This window comes from Protopterus annectens, chromosome 8.part0 (assembly GCF_019279795.1).
Source record: "Protopterus annectens isolate FY-2018-M chromosome 8.part0, PAN1.0, whole genome shotgun sequence".
NCBI classification, from domain to species: Eukaryota; Metazoa; Chordata; order Ceratodontiformes; family Protopteridae; genus Protopterus; species Protopterus annectens.
In genome coordinates this window covers 576,701,577-576,721,479 of record NC_056741.1, presented here as the reverse complement: position 1 = coordinate 576,721,479, position 19,903 = coordinate 576,701,577, and the positions used below count along the sequence as shown (strand labels likewise).

General features: G+C 42.6%; 1 protein-coding gene across 7 annotated transcripts in view; it reads left to right on the top strand.

The window, feature by feature from the left end:
- Positions 1–19,903, top strand: part of ADAM15 (ADAM metallopeptidase domain 15) — a 1,588,574-nt gene that overhangs the window by 1,347,990 nt on the left and 220,681 nt on the right. For all 7 annotated transcript variants that reach the window (XM_044080074.1, XM_044080071.1, XM_044080076.1 and 4 more), the window contains one exon: positions 19,531–19,636. In XM_044080074.1, coding sequence (XP_043936009.1) covers positions 19,531–19,636 — 106 coding nt within the window. The remainder of the gene's footprint in view (positions 1–19,530; positions 19,637–19,903) is intronic.

Sequence of the window (19,903 nt, the reverse complement as noted above, 5' to 3'; positions counted from 1 at the left end):
AATTTTGTCCTTGTACTGTGGCATCATTCTGGATGATGGCAGGATGCTACTCAGGGCTAGGGTCATACCTGCCTGGGCTACAAGATCGGAGAGCTCCTCCATGTCTCTTTTCATGTAGTCCAGGGAGGTGCGTTTCAGGTCATTCACACCAACATGGACAATGACAGAGTCATATTTGTACTTGTTGTGGCGTGACCTGAGTGCATGCATTATGTGGTGGAGCCTGGCGCCTGACAGGCAGCTGACGGTAACTGTTTCCTTGTTTAGCCTGGTGAGTGGAACATCAGTGTGCCTGACTATAGAGTCACCTATGACTAGAGTGTTTGGTACATTATGCCTTATGGGCTGTAGTTGAGGGGCACACTGAGTATGTGGGCTATGTGTCATTTGGGTTGTGTTGAGGGGGTGGAGGTTGCTTGCATTTCTGCTTTGGAGGTCTCTGTTGTTTGGGCAGGTTATTACTGAGAGCCTCCGTGAATGTAGGTGTTTGTTTTGTGCTTCTTTGTGTGTGTTTTGGTGGTGTAGGTTTTGATGGACTATGTGATGAGATGAGTGCGGTGTGGTGCAAGTGCTTACCTTCTCCTCTTGACTGTCTAGTCCAGTCTTCGGTGAAGAGAGCTTTGCTTCCAGTTTGGCTATATAAGTACATCTCTCAGGTCATAGTGTTGGGTGGTAGGCGGAGAGGGTTGTCTGTGTACATGAGGCAATAGCTGCATTGTCCCAAGATGCCCAGATTCATCAGGTAGACAGGAGAAAACACCGGGAGCTGACCTTTAGACATGCCTGAATAGGTGCTTATTCATTAAGTACTAAAAACTGTTTTCCTCTAGACAAGTGAGGAAAGTTGAGTGCTGTAGTAATTTGTAACTTTAGTGCTTACAGTGAGTTCTGAACAAGTGCTGAGCTCAAAGAAACAGATTTGAGTGCTAAAGCTTAAAAGCTGGCTAGTTGCAAGGGAAAATTTGAAGAACAGACTTTATGGCGCCAGGAATAGTTTAACCCTAGTTAAGTGGGAGGGGGGCTCAGGACCTCACAAACAGTCCTGGACACAGCAAATCCATATCTGGACAAGACCTATCACAGGAGAAGGGGGGAAGCAAGCTTAGAATTTTTATTTTGTTTTCAGTAAAAGTGGAAATGAAGAAAGCTGGAACACAAGTTAATTCAATGTTAAGAATCTGAGTGGGTTGGCCTTCACAAATGTTCTCTATTAGATTGAATGAACTAATGACATTAGACTCGGAGGAGTGTCACAGATCAAATATACAGTATGGGCGGGCAACTGCAAAGCCACCAAGTATAAGAACACCACAACACTAGGGAGGATGGGTGGGAAAAATTACAGTTCCTATGTAGCCACTAAATGAAAGTTTTAAACAGATCAAGGAGCAAAAGCAGACTCTATCGGATACTTTTAACTGTAAACAGACAATTATAGTGTTGCACACTATTACAGTTCCTAGCTGTAGAACACAGAAACCTAAAAATCAAAATGCAAAGAAAAGCTTGGATAGTGCACTCACAAACAGAAAATACAACTCTCAGTATGAAAAAGCAGTTTACAGTTAAGTAATTCAGTAAACGTGCAATTAGAGTAATGAAACAGTATCTAGCAATGAAAAATACAGTTAGAACAGTATAAAACAGTACATAAATGCAGTGAAACAATACAAAAAAGCTTTATAACAGTGCAAAATGTAGTAGCTCAACTGTATGGCACAATTATAAGCGTTTCAGAAGTGCAGCTCAGTGAAATAAGTGTAAGAAATAACTTATCCTGCTCTTGGAATCGTAAGAAATTTCCACTTAGTTTCAGTAATGCAGTGCAATCCACAGCCTGAGCAATACGTTGCTCAGGTTGTGAAATATAATGTTTTCCTACTAGAACGACTGTGATGTACTTTGTGTCCTCTGAGTTTGGGTCGTGACTGAAAATTTCATTTGCCCGGTAAACAAATAGTAAATAAATAAATCAATTATATATTTAAAATGTATGCACAAAGCAACATTAATGAGGTAAAGTATGTGAAATGGATTAAGGGTTTAATTTATAAAATTTTGTTCACTTAACTTGGTAGGGGGAGTAATGATAATTTTGTTTATCTGATTCTAAACATTTAAGGCAGTAATGATGATGGATGCTGTATTATGTTTAGCGATAGTCAAAGCATCTGCAGTTAGCTTTCTAAAAAAACTTTATTAATTCATATTTTTCCAATTTTTTTGTACCCTACCGACCAATGGACCTGTTTGTTCTCCATCATCAGTGTAAGAGTCGGCTGTGAGGGTCTATCATAGAGCTGTTATTTACATGTTGGCCTTAATCTCTGCACACTCTTGACCTAGCATGAGTATGGAGGAATCATGCAATGGTTGACTACTGCAGCACCCCCTCACTTCTGCCATGGGCTTTCCTTCCATGCAGCTAACCAGGACACGCGAACAATGCATTTTTCCCTGTTCTCCAGCAGAGAAGTCACATCTACTCGATGATTCCCCAGATGCATGCAGCCCTCCCTGAGAGAGGCAAGCAGGCCATGCCCCTTCACTCCTTCTCCTCCCTATGTGGCTGCTCCATCTGGGGCCTCTAATCAAACCCCGTTGGCATAGGTTGCATTAAGAGCTTTATCCCTTGCACCACTATGCCCAGCAACTGTAATTTAGATTTAAATGTAGATAATTGAGGGTGCTTCGGATAGTTTCAGTAAGAGTGTTCATTACTGCTGAAGTGGCTTTGAAAAAGGCTGTTTTTGTTATAGGTACTGTAAAGTTTGGTTACTTTAGTATGAAGGAGATGTTTATTTATGATATTTAAGGTAATAAGCAGAGCTTATTGTTAGTTTCTGGGCTAGATTGCAATGTTCCACAGTGAAAGTTCATCATTCTACAATTTCTGCCTTTCACATTCTTGTTTATAGGTTTATTGCTTGATGAGCAAGTGTGAGGCTTATTGGCCAAAAAGGGGTTTGTCCTGGATCCTATGTTGGATCTTGGTGGTGCCGGTATAGTCACCTAGCTTGCTCCTAAAGGAATGAGCTGATGGACTTAATTTAATCAAGTGGTACAGTTTATTCCATAGGTGTGGGAGCATTAAAATACAAAGTTGTTGGATGCATTTCATTGTACGATTGATAATAGTTTTTTTTGAGACTTACTGTCTTCTTGTGCTGAAGTCAGCAAGCAATAGTCTGAGCGAAAAGTTTCAAATAGTCATAAATTCTTTATAATGCTCTGTATGTCAGGGATAGATCTCATCTGAGCAGACAGTACGGTACAGAGAAGAGAGAGTTGCTGTAGTCATTGTCAGTAAGATTAGCCTTGGAGCCATTAATTTCTTTTTCTGAAGAATTGTACTTTCCCCCTTTGCACCAAATGGTCTGCACATAAGTTACAGAGTGCCATGGAGGATCAGGTGGGCAACTCTGTTTCCTTTAAAAAAATGGTATCACCTGTGGGGGGGTGTGACGACCCACCACTGGACCAATAATCAAGGAGCCTCAATCCTCACCACTGTCAACAGTGGGGGACGTTCGCTGAGAAGATAACAAACACACACACACACACACACACACACACACACACACACACACACACACACACACAGCATTTCCAGATGCAGCTCTCTGCATCAAGTGAAATTTACCTTAAGAGCACACGGAGATCACAGTCAGTCCAGATCTGGTTTCTCCTTCTTCCTCCAGATCCCCAGTAAGACTCCCCACTGGCACAGATATAGAGTTATGATCTCAGCTGTGTGACCAAGCCAAGACCTCCAACACCCTCGCTGTGCAACCAGTGGTGCTTCATGTCCCTGTCCCAAGTATTTGACACACACACACTCTTTGAAGTTTGATTCACACACACACACACACACACACACACACACACACACACACACACACACACACACACACACACACACACACACACACATACCTGGGAGAGGCTGGCTTAGGTTTACTAGCTATGCCCCTTCTGCCCAGGCTATAAGGTAGTTTCCTCTGCCTCCAATCACTCATCGACAGCTACTTTAAGGCCCCTAACAAAGAGTGACTAATTTTATTGTGTAATATTAATATTAATATAAACGGTAGTTTGACCAAGAGCAAGGCTGCTAGGAGTGGCCCACACAGTGTCACCAGATAAATATGCAAGTACTCTCAAAACTTAAATATCTCTACAGTGATCAGCCACAATGAAAGGTTTAAATATATTTAATAATAAATAATAAAAGAACAAGAAAATACTCAGTATATATTCACAGTGACAGAGTTCATAACCACATGAAATATTTAAAATAACATTGCAGTACAGCTCACACAAATAAAGAAGAATATCTAAACTAAGCTTCACTGCATTTCTGACTATATCTAAGAGAATTACACTGTTCCCCTAGGAGCTTGCTTACTATAGAGCAAGGCAGATGTGGTGAGTGGTGGTTCTTGTTGTTACCAGGTGTAAGACATAATGTAGAATGCTCTATCTCACTAAGAGACTTCTCAAAATAATATCTAAACTATTACTGCTGGATAGCTTGAAAAATGAGTTGGCAGGACAGAGGGTAACCCTCCAATTTCATCTGTTAACATATAGATGTAAACAGTTACAATAGTGCATGTACATTTTTGTTCTCTTCCAGTAGGGCACACTATGGATGCATTTTAAGCTCAGGCACTTTACAAATACCTGTACAAAGCAAGAATAAATAAGAATATATATAAACCTCTTGTCGAATGAAGGAGTGCTACATATCTGTACAAAGCAGTTTGATATACACATGACATACAGGTCTAATACATTTGTAACACAAGCATCTTGTATGATGCACATTTCTAGTACATTGTTAACACCAGCATCTTGTATGAATTAGTTTGATATTCACAAATGACATATAATTATTAATTATTTACAAAATTCCAGCTAGCTGTGCTAGCAGTACCTCCTTTTGTCACAGAGGGTATCAAATGAAAGGTCATCATCTACAAGGACTGCAAGTTTTTTTACTGTTTTGTCAACTTGTAATTGTTGCCCTTTTTGTTGAGGTTACCAAATGCCAGGATGATGCCCCTTTTTTTTCTGACACTGATGCCCTGGTCATTTCTACTGTATCATTTGTGTATATTGTTAAGATGTGTTTGAAGGGAGTTATTGTCAGCAGAGTTAAGGATGGTGTTTCCAAGTTTGCAGTCATCTTTATATTTGGTGAGCCAAACACTGGAGATTGTTTCTGACATCTGAGGAAAAGATGCCAAAAAAGAGTGGCCCCAGGGCAGAGACTTGAAGATGTGGATGAATTCCTCCTAATCCTACCTGTTGTTTAATGTCCTGTAGCCCATTGTAAACCCAAGTTAACATTGCTTAATTTCCATTTTGTTCCCTGACTTTATGTATGATTCTGTTAAAGGGCATAGTTTCAGACCCTTTTCCCTGATTGAATTAAGTACATGGGCAGATAAATTGTCACACTTTCAAAACAATATACAACTTTAAGCTTACAAGGTCCAGCTTTGACAAATCCATGCTGGGTTAGATGATGGAAAAGGAAGATCTGGTGTTGTTGCTCTTATTTCCATTCATCACTGATGGCTTCGGTTCCGAGTCCTCGGAACTGATTCGGCCTATTACCAAGCTCATGCCAGCCAAAACCTCTTGAGCTAAGCTTCTACCCACAATGCCCTTCTCCCTGTTACCTCAGATCTCGTTTGCCACGTAGCTGTAAAGCCATGTTTCAGCCAAGCTCTCAGCTAAGTGGAAAATTATTTGATATTTTTGTCTAAACAAGTTTGTTTCTAAAATTTTGTGAGCTATAGTTTCTTTCCTGTCGAATTACAGTAGTGTTAGATATATTTCTTTCTATTTCTACCCATTGGTAACCTTTTTTCAGTACCATTGCTGGTACGGCCCTTTTCTCTTTATCCTTGTGGTATTCCTTGAATACCATAGTTGATATTCCTTCTCTGTTCTTTCTACTGGTGTGGTTTTGATATTGGATTTGTTTATATTTTCTGCGTGTGTTTAAATCTTTCCTGTCCTAGGAAATTAGAGTTTCTTTCTTCTGAAGTTTGAATTGTTGTGGTTACTTCTCAAGATGTCGGATAAGAAGGGTACATCTGGTTTCAAACACTGTACCTCATGTAATGGTAAACTACCTAATAGCGACGCTCATGATGATTCTGTTTATTGTTTGGGGGTGCCCCACATTTTGGTGCAGCCTCCCTGTGGGATTTGCCAGAGTTTCAGCCAACGCACTGTAAACGAGCGCAAGAATAAACTAATCTTGAAGGAACTACTTAAATCTCCCTTTTCAGAGGCCCTTTCTGCAACCGAGGTCTCAACCCCTCCTATGAAAGTTAAGAAAGGATCCATTCGGTTCCCTCTGCACCCTCGGGTGACCAGGGTAAGTCTGTGAAATCAAAAATTCAGACATTATCCTCAGTGCACAAGCCTGCCTCCTCGGCACTGTTCTCGTCTGCTCCAAGCACTTCGACTGTTGCTACATCGGTGCCGGCACCGATGCTTCCTCCGGCACCGACTATAGACCTCAGCATGTCTGCTACGACTTCAGCACCTGTGGCCATTTCGGCACAGTGCAATCCTTCGATACCAATCTCTGCAGTGATGATTGAACCTTCCTTTTCAGTTCCGAGTGTCCCTTCGGCACCGAGCTTTATTACAGCAACACTGGATTTGACCCCACTACTTCCTGTCTCTAAACTCGAGACATCAGTGCCGGCAGATCATGCACCACGGACTCGATACTCCCCGTCCATAGACCTGTTCTTAGGCTAAGTGTATAGCCCATTCTTAGATCGACCTGACTCCCCATCCAGAGTATCCACTAGATCCACCAGGAGCCTTTCTGAACTTGATGTGGTGCATCTTGTGGATCAGCTGTTGGCAGCCAGGGGGATACCCATGCCTTCCAAGACCCATCCTCTGGCAGGACTTGGGTTGACCTCTCCACAGATTCCATCCTATTCTCCTTCGGCCATCCCGGTTCCGAAGCCTTCTGCTCCGATGTCCTTCTCTGAACCCCCCCCCATCTCGGCGCCTGTAGTTGACCTCACTGAGGCTCCGGGTCTGTCCCTTTGATCCTTAGTTCCTGCTGAACCGCTCTTTCCTCAACCTCATGATTGGGCGGCAGGCTCCTTGGTTCAATGCACAGTTCTGTGTAGTCCTTCGGTTCTGTCCTCGGTGCCGGTAGCCTCGTCTTCACTGATCTGGCTTGAGGCTCTATCCTCAGGAGCGGGTTCGACGGAGCGGGGTATGACCCCAGTTCCGAGGTTGTCCTTCTCTGTTCCGAGCTCCCATCCCTGTTCGGGTGGGCCTGCTTTTAATGTGATGGAGAGGGATTTCGCTTCCAGAAGCATTCTGCCAACGTCAGAACCCCAGTTTTCTCCCCCTGAGCTACAGCTGCCACCGGCCACCTCCCCGGGACACGAGGCAGGGAAGCTGCAGGAAGCCCAAGTTTAGGGTACTCACTCTTCTGAGTCCTTCTCGGACATCCCCACTGAAGAGCCCTCACAGAAGAGAGAATAGGAAGCACGTTGACTCACCTGAGGAGTCTTTAACAGAAGTCATGGATTATGATGATGGTGAAGGGTCCCCACAGTCACCCCTGATGATGTCTCCTTCGGAGACATCCTTGAAATGTTAAAGCAGAGGGGTTACTGAAATCCCTCTGACCCTTCCTCTGAGGAGTCCATGTTCCTGCAGGCTTTCCGTGCCTGGCCATCTACCTCGTGGGTGACCCTGCCTGCCGACGAGCTAGTCCAGCTCTTTGTGCAATTCGCATGAAAGAACCCTGACTCTATTGAGGCGATCCCTCGGAGACCTGACAAAATTCTTTCCCCTCCTGAGGAGAACCCACACTGGTCCAGAGGGTTACCAGTTGATGCTATGGTGATGGCGGCAGTGACGAAAAATGATCTGGCTGAAGAGAGTCCTGCTGTCCATCCACCCAACAGGGAGTCCCGGGCTGTGGACAGATTGGGGAAGTGAGTATTTGCATCAGCGACCTTTGCCATTCGGTCATTGAACTGTTTGGCACATTTTGCAATGCTCCAAAGAGACTTGATCTCAAAACTCTCTGGAACACTTGCAGGACAGGTGTCTGATGAGGTATGAGACAAAGTTGCCTCGCAGCTTGCTACCCTGGGATCGATCTCCAGCTCGTCCATGAGGTTGCTTTCACATGCAGCCGAAGGGGCAGCTAGAGCTGCGGGTTCAGGCATTGTTATGAGGCATCATGCCTGGATACGTATTTTTGACTTTGCGGATCCCTTCAAGTCTTCCTTTCTGAATGCTCCCATCGAAGCATCTTCCCTTTCTGGCTCCAAAGTGAGGGACACACTAGCCAGGTGCGAGCATAAAGATAAGACCCTATGTGCTGTAGGCTTTCATTTTTCCAGTCCTCAATGCTCCTTTTCCAGGAACCAGAGGAGTGGGAAGATGTGGCATAAAAAATCTCAGGGTCCTTTCCGTGCCGCACATGGTGATGATGCCACTAGAGGCAGGGAGGTAACTTCGGAAGATGCCCCTATAGGGGCAAAGGGGGTCCACGTAACCAAGGCTCCAGAGACTTTCCCTGGACAGTCTTACCAGTGCTCCTGAAGAGCTGCCTGATTGCTTGCCTCTGCACCAAGCTGCCTGGCACTCTATTACCACTGATCGTTGGGTGCAGAGTATAATTACCAGCGGTTACACCATTCCCCTTATTTCTTATCCGAAACTTCCAACAAAACTTCCCGACGTTCCACCCAGTCAGAGGGAAGAGCCAGCTTCAGAAATAGAAAAGCTATGCCAAAAAAGAATCATCCAACCAGCCCCACTAGATCAATGTGGTTCCGTATTTTACTGAAGATTCTTTTGTGCCAAAAAAGACAGGGGACAGGAGACCCATTCTGGATCTCAGAAGCTTGAACAAATCTGTCGCCCAAACCAAATTCCAGTTGGTCATGGTTCAGTCCATCCTCCCTTTTCTGTGGGAGGGCGATTGGATGTGCTTGATAGATCTCCGGGATGCATATTACCATATCAAAATGGACAAGCACTCCAGGAGTCTGCTTCGCTTCCTTTTAGGAGCCATTCATTACCAGTTTCGTGCCCTGCCGTTCAGTCTCTCTACAGCCCCAGAGTGTTCACAAAGTGTATGGCAGTGGTCACAGCCCTCTTGAGACAACAAGGATTCCAGATGTTTCCATATTTGGATGATTGGCTCCTCACCGCCCCCACCAAGCATCTTCTGGGAACAGCCCTACAAGGCACACTTTCTCTATCAGAGATTTTGAAGATAACTGTGCACTGGGAGAAGTCAAACCTGGTCTCTACCCAGCAGATAGAATTTATTGGAGTAGTCTTCACCCGTTCCTGTCTGGTATCGCTCCCAGCTCACAAACTGCAGAGATTGAGGCTTCAATTCCAGATGATACTCTGTCAAAACAAAGTCTCAGCGAGAGAAGTTCTTCAGGCCCTAGGATTCATGGCAGCTTCAATCCCGATAGTGCCTCTTGCCAAGCTGCACATGCGAATTCTCCAATGGCTTCTTTCTCAGTGGTTCCCGAATCACCACCCTCTACATTTCCAGATCCAGATAACCAACTCCTGCAAACAGGACCTTCTTTAGTGGTTGAGGCCAGACATGGAACTTTGGAGTCGCCCTTTCCAGTCCCCTCAGCCCAAGGCCATTGTGACCATGGATGCTTCCCTGATCGGGTGGGGGGGGGGCATTTCCAGGGAAAGACGGTCCAAGGCACATGGTCCACTTTGGAGGCCAACCTGCATATCAGTGTTCTGGAACTGAGAGCGGTGCTGTTAGCATTGCAGTCATTTCATCTGGTTCTTCCGTCTGGGACAATTGCAGTTCAGTCAGACAACATGTCAATAGTCTGGTATATCAACAAGCAAGGAGGAACCAAGTCCCACCCCTTGTGTCTAGAGGCCATGAGGATTTGGCAGTGGGTGATAGCTTCCAACTGCTTTCTGATAGGAACGCACATCCCGGGGAGTGCCAATGTGATTGGGGACAAGTTGAGCAGATGTGTTCTCCTGCCCCATGAGTGGTCCCTCAATTCCGATGTGGCGGCAGAAATTTTCTGTGCTGCAACCTTTTCGCCTCTCCATCGAACAAATGCAGCAGCTATTTTGCCCTATTACCCCAAAGGGCGCTCTGGTTCATGATTGGCTTACGGGATTTCTTTATGCTTATCCCCCCCATTTCTCTGATTCCACAGATCCTAAAGAAAGCTCATCGGTTGAAATGCAAAGTGATCCTCATAGCCCCTTTTTGGCCTTGACAAGTTTAGTTTTCCTTCCTTTGGCCTCATGTGGTATGCCCACTGTGAATTCTGGGCCCTTTTCCAGACCTGATTGCTCACCCCCAAGGGTTGAGCCACCCGAATCTGTCCAGTCTCAAGCTGACTTCTTGGTTTCTCCACTTCCGTTAATTGCCAGGCAGGCTTATCTCACCTCACCTGTTTGGGATATTATCCTGGCCTCTAATAAACCATCCACCAGATGACTGTGTCAAAACAAATGGAAAAGGTTCTCTGTCTGGTCAAAGGATAACATGCTAGATCTGTATTCGGCTTCGGTCACAGTGGTTTTGCAGTACTTGTCTAAGTTTTTTGAGGAGGGTGCCACAGCCTCTATCATATGAGTACATCTGACTGCAATTTTGAATTACCATAATGGGCTGGATGGGATACCTCTCATCTCACTGCATTTTGACACATCAAGCCCCCTGTCAGGATGCCTATAGAGTTATGGAACCTCATATTACTTCTACAGTCTTTGACTCAAGCCCCCTTTAAACCTGCAGTGAAGTGTGACCTGAAATTCTTGTCTTGGAAATCCTTGTTTTTGGTAGCCATTATGTCAGCCAGGTGGGTTTCGGAGATACAGGCACTGTGCTTCAAAAGACCCTATTTGCTCTTTCACAAGGACAGAGTATCACTCCGAACGACTCCATCTTTCCTCCCCAAGGTTGTTTCTGACTTCTCTTTCAATCAGTCCATTGACCTACCAGTGTTCTTTCTGAATTTTTTTAATAAAGGAGAGTACTGCCTGCATTCCTTGGATGTGCATAGGCAACCGAGATTCTATTTAGACAGAACCAAAATTATGTGCAAGTCTGACCAGCTTTTCATTTCCTTTTCTGGACCTAGAATGGGAAATTCTGTATCTAGGGTTACTTTATCGAAATGGTTAAGGAACTGTATACGCTTCTATTACTCTTCCACAAAAGAACCTATGCCACTGGTTAAAGCCCATTCCACTAGACCTATGGCAGCATCTGTAGCTTTCCACTTCAGGGCTTATATGGATGACAATTGTGCAGCAGCCATTTGGGCTAAACCCCACACTTTCATCAGTCATTACAAATTGGATGTGGTCTCCAGAGGGAGAGCTGCCTTTGGCTTAGTGGTACTAGAGGAACATTCTTCCATAAGGGCCACCCATGTGTCTCAAGGTAGCTTGGGATTTTGTCCCATCAGTGATGAACAGAAAGAAGATTAACAACATCAGATAAAGAAGTTAGGTTTTACCGTAACATTCCATCTGTGTTGTTCATCTCCTTTCATTCATCACTTCCCACCCTCCTTCCCCCTCCAAAGGCTTCTGGGGGATAATTTGGGTCCAAGTGGATTCTTAGGGCATTTGCGCAGAAGGGGCCTCTGCTTTCCTGGTCTAGCACAGGCAAACTCGATCTGAGCTAACGGGGAGAAGGACATTGTGAGTAGAAGCTGAGCTCGAGAGTTTTTGGCTGATGCGAGCTTGGTAATAGGCCGACTCGGTTCCGAGAGCTCGAAACTGAACCCATCAGTGATGAATGAAAGAAGATGAACATCACAGATGGAACGTTATGGTAAGACATAACTTCTTTTTTCCTGTGTCTATCTGAGTAAACTCCAGGATTATTCTCACAATCAAATTGTATAATATGCTTGTGAGACTGTTTGTTCTGCAATTTTTGGGTTTTGGGCAAGGGACTTCCTTGTGGTGTAGAACCACACTAACCTGCTTTCGTATATCTGGGACATAGCCTCCTATATCTGGGACATAGCCTCCTTGTAATACTGTACTAAAGAAAGTGTGTAAGGGGAAACCTGGCTGTTCTTAACTGAACAAATTAGGCTTCCTAGTATCCCATCTGGTTTAATTTAACTGGTGTTTATGACCTTACTGAGGGCAGAGGCACTCATTTCTAATGCAATTTTATGTGAGATCTTGTTGTAGTGACAAAGTCTGGAAGGAGTTCCCCTTTTGTTATTTGAAATTTGCTACTTAATGGTATGTTAGCTTGTTATCGTGATAATGTTTTGTCCCAGCACACAACATTCTGGTTTCTTCTGTTTCTTTTTATGGATGTGGTTGTACAAGTCTTTACTGTTGTCACCCATCTTGATGGCAAGTTTTACCCTGAATGTAGTTTAGTTCTTCTTGGATAGAATTTACCTTAGCCTTGTTTGAAGGCTATGCACACTCTTTTCTTTGTCTTTAATAATTTGTTGATTTCATAACTCCAGCATTTAGGTTTATTTTCCACTATATTTGTGTATCACTAGGATGAGTTTGTCAGTATAGCTGTTTAATGTGTTGTAGAGGGAAGTGAGTGATTCCTAAATTAGTTGCAGGGGGAGGCTAATATACAGTCCAAGATGATTGCTGGGACACAGTTGTTCACTGCACCATAGTAGCTGGATCAAAAATCCTTAAGTATGGTATCACAGTTTGTTAGTCTTGATTTGGTGTTTGTGTGAGGAAGATTGTAGTACTGTGTTCAGAGCAGAAAAGGGAGGGACAATGTTTATTTTAGCGTAGCTGCCTAGGACATTTTCTTGATGATATCTTATACGTCTTTCTCCTTATTAATATTTTTTCAGGTTGTTTGAAATTTAGTTTTCATGGTGTGATTTTTAGTCTACTGCAATGGTGCACGACTAGATGTTTTCAGAAAATTTCTTAGAAGTGTAATTCATCTTGGGCTCCTTTTAAAAATACACCTCCATGTGTGATTTAAATTTTTGTCTTGGAAAGTCTGGATTTACTGTGTTTTGAATTCATAGCACGTTGGCAGTGTGACCCTGCTTTATTCATTGCATTACTAAATTCTTCCATATCCAGAAAATAAGGCATATTCCACCCATGCAATGGCATATTTTGTTGTTTGCTTACGTAACCTGGATAGCCACTTACAACATTACTGAACATTGCACTGTACACATTTAGTCATGTGAGGAACAACAGCATATCACATGCCATTTATGTTTTATTGATGACATCTTTATTGTGTGGGAAGGTGACACCTTGCAGCTTGGAGATTTTATCACTTAACTCAAACAACCCCCTTCCTGAAGTTTACCTTTTCCCATAGTTTTACTTCAACCACTTTTTTAGATATGCAGATTTCCAAGGACACCAACAATAGCAGAATCACCACTGACCTGTACAGAAAACCAACAAGGGTTAACTTATTACTCCACAGTAAAAGTCTACATCCTACAAAAAACAAGTATAATGTAGTGAAGTCCCAAGGCTATAGATTACCTAGAATTACCACAGAGATGGAACCATTTTTGAGAAACCTGAACAGCTTAGAGAATGATTTTCTAGTGAGAGTGTGTGTGTGTGTGTAATAAAGGATTTTCGACTGGAAACAGACTGCCTTCCCTGCTTGGATTACTTTTGAATACTTGATAATTCTGTGCAGTATTTCAAATTATATATTATATATTTTGCATTATTTTTTTGACTTGGGATGAGTTTAAGTTCACTACTTCTACTACCATTACCTCATTTGATTAGTATACAGTGATTAACTATATATATATATATATATATATATATATATATATATATATATATATATATATATATATATATGGATTGAAAATGTTCCATACAGAGAAGTTTCTTACACTGTTTTGAAGTAAGAGTAATCCATTATTCTGATGTCATTTCACCAGTGGAACAGAGGCTTACCCTGGTGCACAGCTGTGAAAAAGTTACCCGGAACTCCAACATGATAGTTGTTTTTGAAAATTACTATTGAGATCTGTTTTCCTTGAGAATTTGGAGCTGGTGCTACAAATTGATCTTTGTACAGTGTGTGTAACGATACTTTTTGCTTTGCTTTAACCTTTTATACATGGTTTCCGCTTCATTTACAGCATGCTTATGTATGATGGTAATTGTAGTATCTAACAACAGGTTTGAGTTCAAAATGCTTTTCTCACTTTAAAGAAAATGGTAAACCATCAACTTCAAAAAATAAATCTGCTAAAACTGACGGCAAAGTGTTGGAGTTTGCACTTAAAAGACTTCTCACCCTTTAAACATTCAGCTGTTTTCTTATGCCTTCCTCACCATTACTGATCATTTAAAAACATATTATGGATACATTCAGTTAAGTGGCATGGCTGTTTGCTCGTACGTCTGACATTTCAAGAACTGAACAGGCCAGGCAGAGATGCAGTGCTGTTTACATTGTAGTGTATCTGTTTAGAGGGATACTGCTCCATTTTCTGAAATTTGCAGCTTTCTGGAATAATAGGAAATGTTATATAATAAGGCTTCAGACAAGGCAGTGTGTGTTACATGTCCCAAATGAGCAGTGGACTTAAAATAGTAGCTTTGAATTTAAATGTTCAACTGTTTAAACACCTTTCAAACTTCCTGTTAAGGTAACTTAGGATCACATTAACAGTACTATACTGAGTACAGGTCTGTCTGAATGCCTACAAATTACTTCAGTTTCCATATTTTTTCTTGCTTACATGCTTAATATACTTTATGTCAGTAGGCAGAGAATGCATGCTGTCCGAGCTCTCCTTAGAACCTAGTGGAATATACAGCATGGGTACTGCCTCTATGAGATATCTACTTTCACAATACTTAATCCCAGCCACCACGCCCCCACCCCAAAACTCTCTGTGGGTAAGGCTTCCATTGGAGTAGAAAATGGCCCGAAGAGATTGACCCCCCCCCCAGAAAATTTTACCTGCAACAGTTCTTGCCCCACAAGAACTTGCCAGCAATGTGGCAGTCCCTTCACCCCCCCCCCATATGGGAAGGAGGGTAGCCATTAATATTGTGCTCTTTCCATCCTAGTTAGCCTTGTAGTCAGAGTCTGGCAGACTTGCATCAGTGGTGGCACAGACAGAATTCTGATTCATAGGTGCTTACTAGGCTGACGACCACAAGTGTCTTTTTAAGCCTAGCCATGCATCTCAAATCTCTGATAAGTTCTGATACCCTTGATAAGTGTAAACATGGGCCTGGGAGATGAACCATTTACAGGTTACCTGTGTCCATTAGAGACATAGGTGCCAAACCAGGGACAAACTTCCGGTCTCCCATCCAGTTGTCCAAGTTGTGCTTGAATTGGTTAGGGAGGAACTCTGCTTTACATGGATGGGGAGCCTGTTCCATAGACAGGGTAGTCTCTGGGATATATACCTATCTCTCCAGCAGGTCTTATAATGGGTAATTCTGGTGTTGTTTGTTTTGTGGATATGCAGGAGGTCCATCAGAGTGGGGTCTGACAATACCCTGTATACCAGGCATAGATCTCCCCTCAAAAGCCTGTAGGAGACAGAATACAGGGATAGGGCCTAGAGGTGGTCTGCATAGAACATATTACTTACGCCCTTTATTCTTTTAGTGAGAAACCTCTGTGGACATTCCAATTGTTGGATATGCCTGGTTAAGTACATACCAAAGGGGGCATTGTACTCAATAATAGGTCTGATGAATGTCAAATACAGTGAAACAATGATTTCCTTGGACTTAGATGCCATACCTTTGTTTATAAGTTGCGCAGCACAGAATGATTTCCTCACCACTGTAGACACGTGATCATCAAAGGCTAGATTACTATCTCTGTGTCCCTAAGTCCCTGACTACTGGGTTAACTCTAAGGGGTGTGTTGTCAGTGTGGTAGTAACCAAGGATGGATGGATGACTTCCCAAAAGATACTATTATGCATTTCTTGGCATTTAGTTTTAGTTCATGGCTCTGACACCAGTTGTTTGTGTCAGCCCCTCCTGGAGAACATTTGTGTCAGTGTGAAATTCCATGACAGCTCCTAATTTTCAATCATCTGCAAATTTAATCAGCCAGAGACCACTGACATTGGCCTTGACTTCTGAGAAGTAAATGCCAAAAAGGAGCGGTCCAAGGACTGATCCCTGAGGGACTTCACTTGTGACTGGCTTCTTTTTAGAGGTGGACTCCCCAATTCTAATTTCCTGGGTCCTGTATGTGAGCCACTTGGCTATCCAGTGGGTGACATACGGGTTTGTAATTAACCTCTGAGTTTGTCAACAATACCTGAGTGGGGTATTGTGTCATATGCCTTGGCCAGCTCAAGGTAGGCAGTATGAATGATTTTGCCCTCATCTGTTGCTTTGGTGACATTCTCAAAGAAGTCCATCAGATTGAGCAGGCATGATCTGCCCTTGACAAAACCAAACTGGGTTGGGTCCAGTGTTTGGAGGTTTACTATATCTCTATTGATCATCCCCATGATAATTCTTTCCATGGCTTTACATATAATATTAGTGAGACTTATGAGTTTCTAATTTCCAGGGTCTGTAGATTGGCCACCTTTGTGTAGAGGGATGACTGTTGCCTTTCTCCATACTTGAGGCATGAAGCATGATCAGAGGCTACAGTTAAATAGTAATTCCAGAGGCCCTGATAGGTTCTGTTTCATGCTATTTAGAAGGCATCTTGAGATGTTGTCTGGGCCCATTGATGCAGTGTTTGGGTTCCTATTAGATGACCAAGGACGCATTCTATTGAATGCGTCTTGGTCGAACTTAAAACAACGAAAAGGCAAAGTAGCAAAGTGGCTTTTAAGCGAATTCTTTCCCAGGGAAAGAATTTGCTTGGCCGCTTCCGTTACTTTGCTGTTTTCGGCACTGTAGTGTGATCTCCGAGTTGGTATATTTAAGTAGGGGTGGGGGGCAAAGCCCCCCCACTTTATGTATTCTTTCAAATTTTTTTTCCTTTTTTATTCTGAGCTTTCGAGATTGCAAGCTTTCGCTTACATGGGGTCGACTATTTATCGTTCGCTTTTTTAAATGTTCGATGATGTAATATAGACCCCAGTGTTCTTGGTCAGAGAGAGCATTAAGGATCTGTTCCCCTAGTGATAGTAGGGGGAGTTATATTTGATGATATTTCCTGAGGGAAGGTTGAGGGGGAGAGAGGAGTAAAGTTTTGGCTGAATTTATCACCCAGGAGGTTTGCTATATCTTCTGTCTCAGTGTAGGTGGCTCTATTTGCCATGACCTCTGCACACAATTGTGTACTGCCTTTGAGGTTGCGGACATAGCTAAAGAATGCTTTGTGGTTGTCCTTGGCCTGGAACGCCAAACTTACCTCAAATTTGGTTTTGGTAGACTTAATTTGTCCTCTGAGTTGTTTGTTTAGTTTGATGAGAGTGCTTTTTTCCTGGTGGGTGCTGCACCTCCTAATTTTTGCTCTGATTTTCTTCCTCCTATTATACAGCCAATTGATTTTGTGATTCCACCCGGGTGGCTTGTTTTTTGAGTTAGTTCTGTACTTCTTCCTGGTCGGTATAGCTGCTTCTATGCAGCTGTTAACATGCTTGTACAGGGTTTCTGTGAACAGTTCTGCATAGGCAGAAGTGTTTTCAGGGTTTATGGGGCTTGAAATTTTGCCAGGTTCTCACTTAATAGCAGGAAGTTAGCCTTAGAATAGTTCCTGAATATTCCAGGTTTAGCTGGGAGTCCAGGTTTTATTTTTACTTCAAGGGAGACCATTTTGTGGTCTGATCTTACCAGGGAAAACATTACAGTAGGGGATGTGCAGCAGTCTCTCATATTAGTGAGGACCAGATCCAGTATGGTTGCACCCCTGGTTGGTGTATTGATTATGTGGTCCAGGGAGTTTGTGTTTACAAAATCCAGGAATCTCTGTGCATGTACGTTTGGTGTCTTATAGGATTCCCAGTTAATAGTGGGGTAATTAAAGTCACCCATGAATATGGTATTGGGTCGGATGGTTAGTGATTCTTTTTTCGGCTTTTCCTGGTTAGGGGTCGCCACAGCGGATCACCTGTCCGCTCATAATTGGCAGTGGAGTTTTACAGTGTCTAGTTGCCAGCCCGGCGCCCAACCTTCCACAGAAGGCACACACATGCATGCACTCACACCTAGGGCCAATGCATGGTATGGGCTTCTTAGGTCATAGAGGCAGACCTATAGGAAGTGGTATTGGATTTTAGCTATGGTGATTCAAACATGGAGCAGCTCAAGTGCATTGCCCTATCCTGTCCTGGTGTCTATATAAGTATAATAGCCAGCTCAAGCTTGCTTTTTAACTTTGGCTACTAGCATGGCTATATTTCTTGGCCAGCTGCGAATTGCAGTTTTATTGTCATTCAAAAGTAGACTCCTTATCTGCATTGGTGTTTTTATGCTACAGCCTTTTTTTTTGCCATTAATGAAAGATGTAGTTTGACTTTGATATACCTTCCTTTCATTCCTTGCCATGTATGTGGTAGAAGGCTTTATACCCATGTTATGAAATTTGTAACATGGCAGTCCTCTATGCAAGTCTTTGTATGCTTCGACTTCTGCTGTAAATCTTCAACTTCGAACTTCATTTAACAGAGCCTTGTTAGAGCAACTTTTAGTGTAGATTGCGTCAGCTGTCCCACGAATTTGGAGGGAATTACATAAAAACTATCCAGTACAGGCTTGTAGGAATACTTGCCCAACCATGCTTAATATTGGCTGCCTGTGACATTTTCACATGGCAGCAAATGTGATGTATGTTGTGTAGTAGCGGTGCATGGGATCAAGTAGTTAGCTCCACAGGCAAATCATTCAGTCTCTTCAGGTGTTAAAAATGATGAGAGAGTCCTCTACACTATTTTTTTTCTTCCGTAACTAGATTTTCTCTTTTATGGGGTATCTATAGACAGCAAGGGATCATAAAACTGCAAGTCAGAATAGGATTTCCAATTGATGGTCCAGTACTGACTGTTATTTTGTAATCAATTCAACCATATCTGTCTGTAAGTACTTTTAGTGATTGTTTCTGTTTTATGTACTCATAAGTTCCATTCTAGATATCAGTTTTATAGCATACAGCTTAAGGTCATGCATTATTCTTAAGGTTCTTTACACAATTTGGTTGTTGTAAAGAGCATTTTGTTTGAAAGGAATGTAAACTGCATTGCTTGAAGTTATAAAAGTATTCTTTGTCATAAAATCTTAAGAAAAAGCTTTGCCTAAACTTAGTAAAGGTGTCACTTAGAACAGTAAACAGTTTATGTTTATAGAAAACAAAAGTATTGCTGGTTTAGTGTTGTTTTGTGAATTAAACTGTACCACTACATAACCCACAAAACATTTCTAAACCATTGAAGAGTAAAGCTGCAATGTTCTCCATGGCTTCTTTTCCTTGGATTAACAAACTGTGGTGTCCACATTTTGCTTTAAGTAATAAAGGCTTACTACCCACCTAAGAAGGCTGTTGAATATTGTTTGCAGGAACACCAGAAGTGAAAATGGAATACATGAGCAACCATTATCACACCAAAGACTACCACCTAACTGGATGCAGTCCGTTGAACTTCAGATCTCCCACCCCATAAAGGTATTTGCATGTGCGGTGTGTGATAGTGCCTTAGTGTGTTCTGCTAGACGCAGGAAGATAGTAATGAAAGCATGAAATGATTGTGGTTTGGCAGTATGTGTGTCATGTTTACTGTGTGATCTTTTATTTCAAAACATTTTTTTCTAGCCATATTAAGGTGAGATTAATGGAAACCTTCAGCGCTGCATTGTTCTGTGTAACATTTGTTATTGCAGATACTGGGTTAAGATTTTAAATTTCCTGGTTCTCAGCTCTTTTCCTGACACA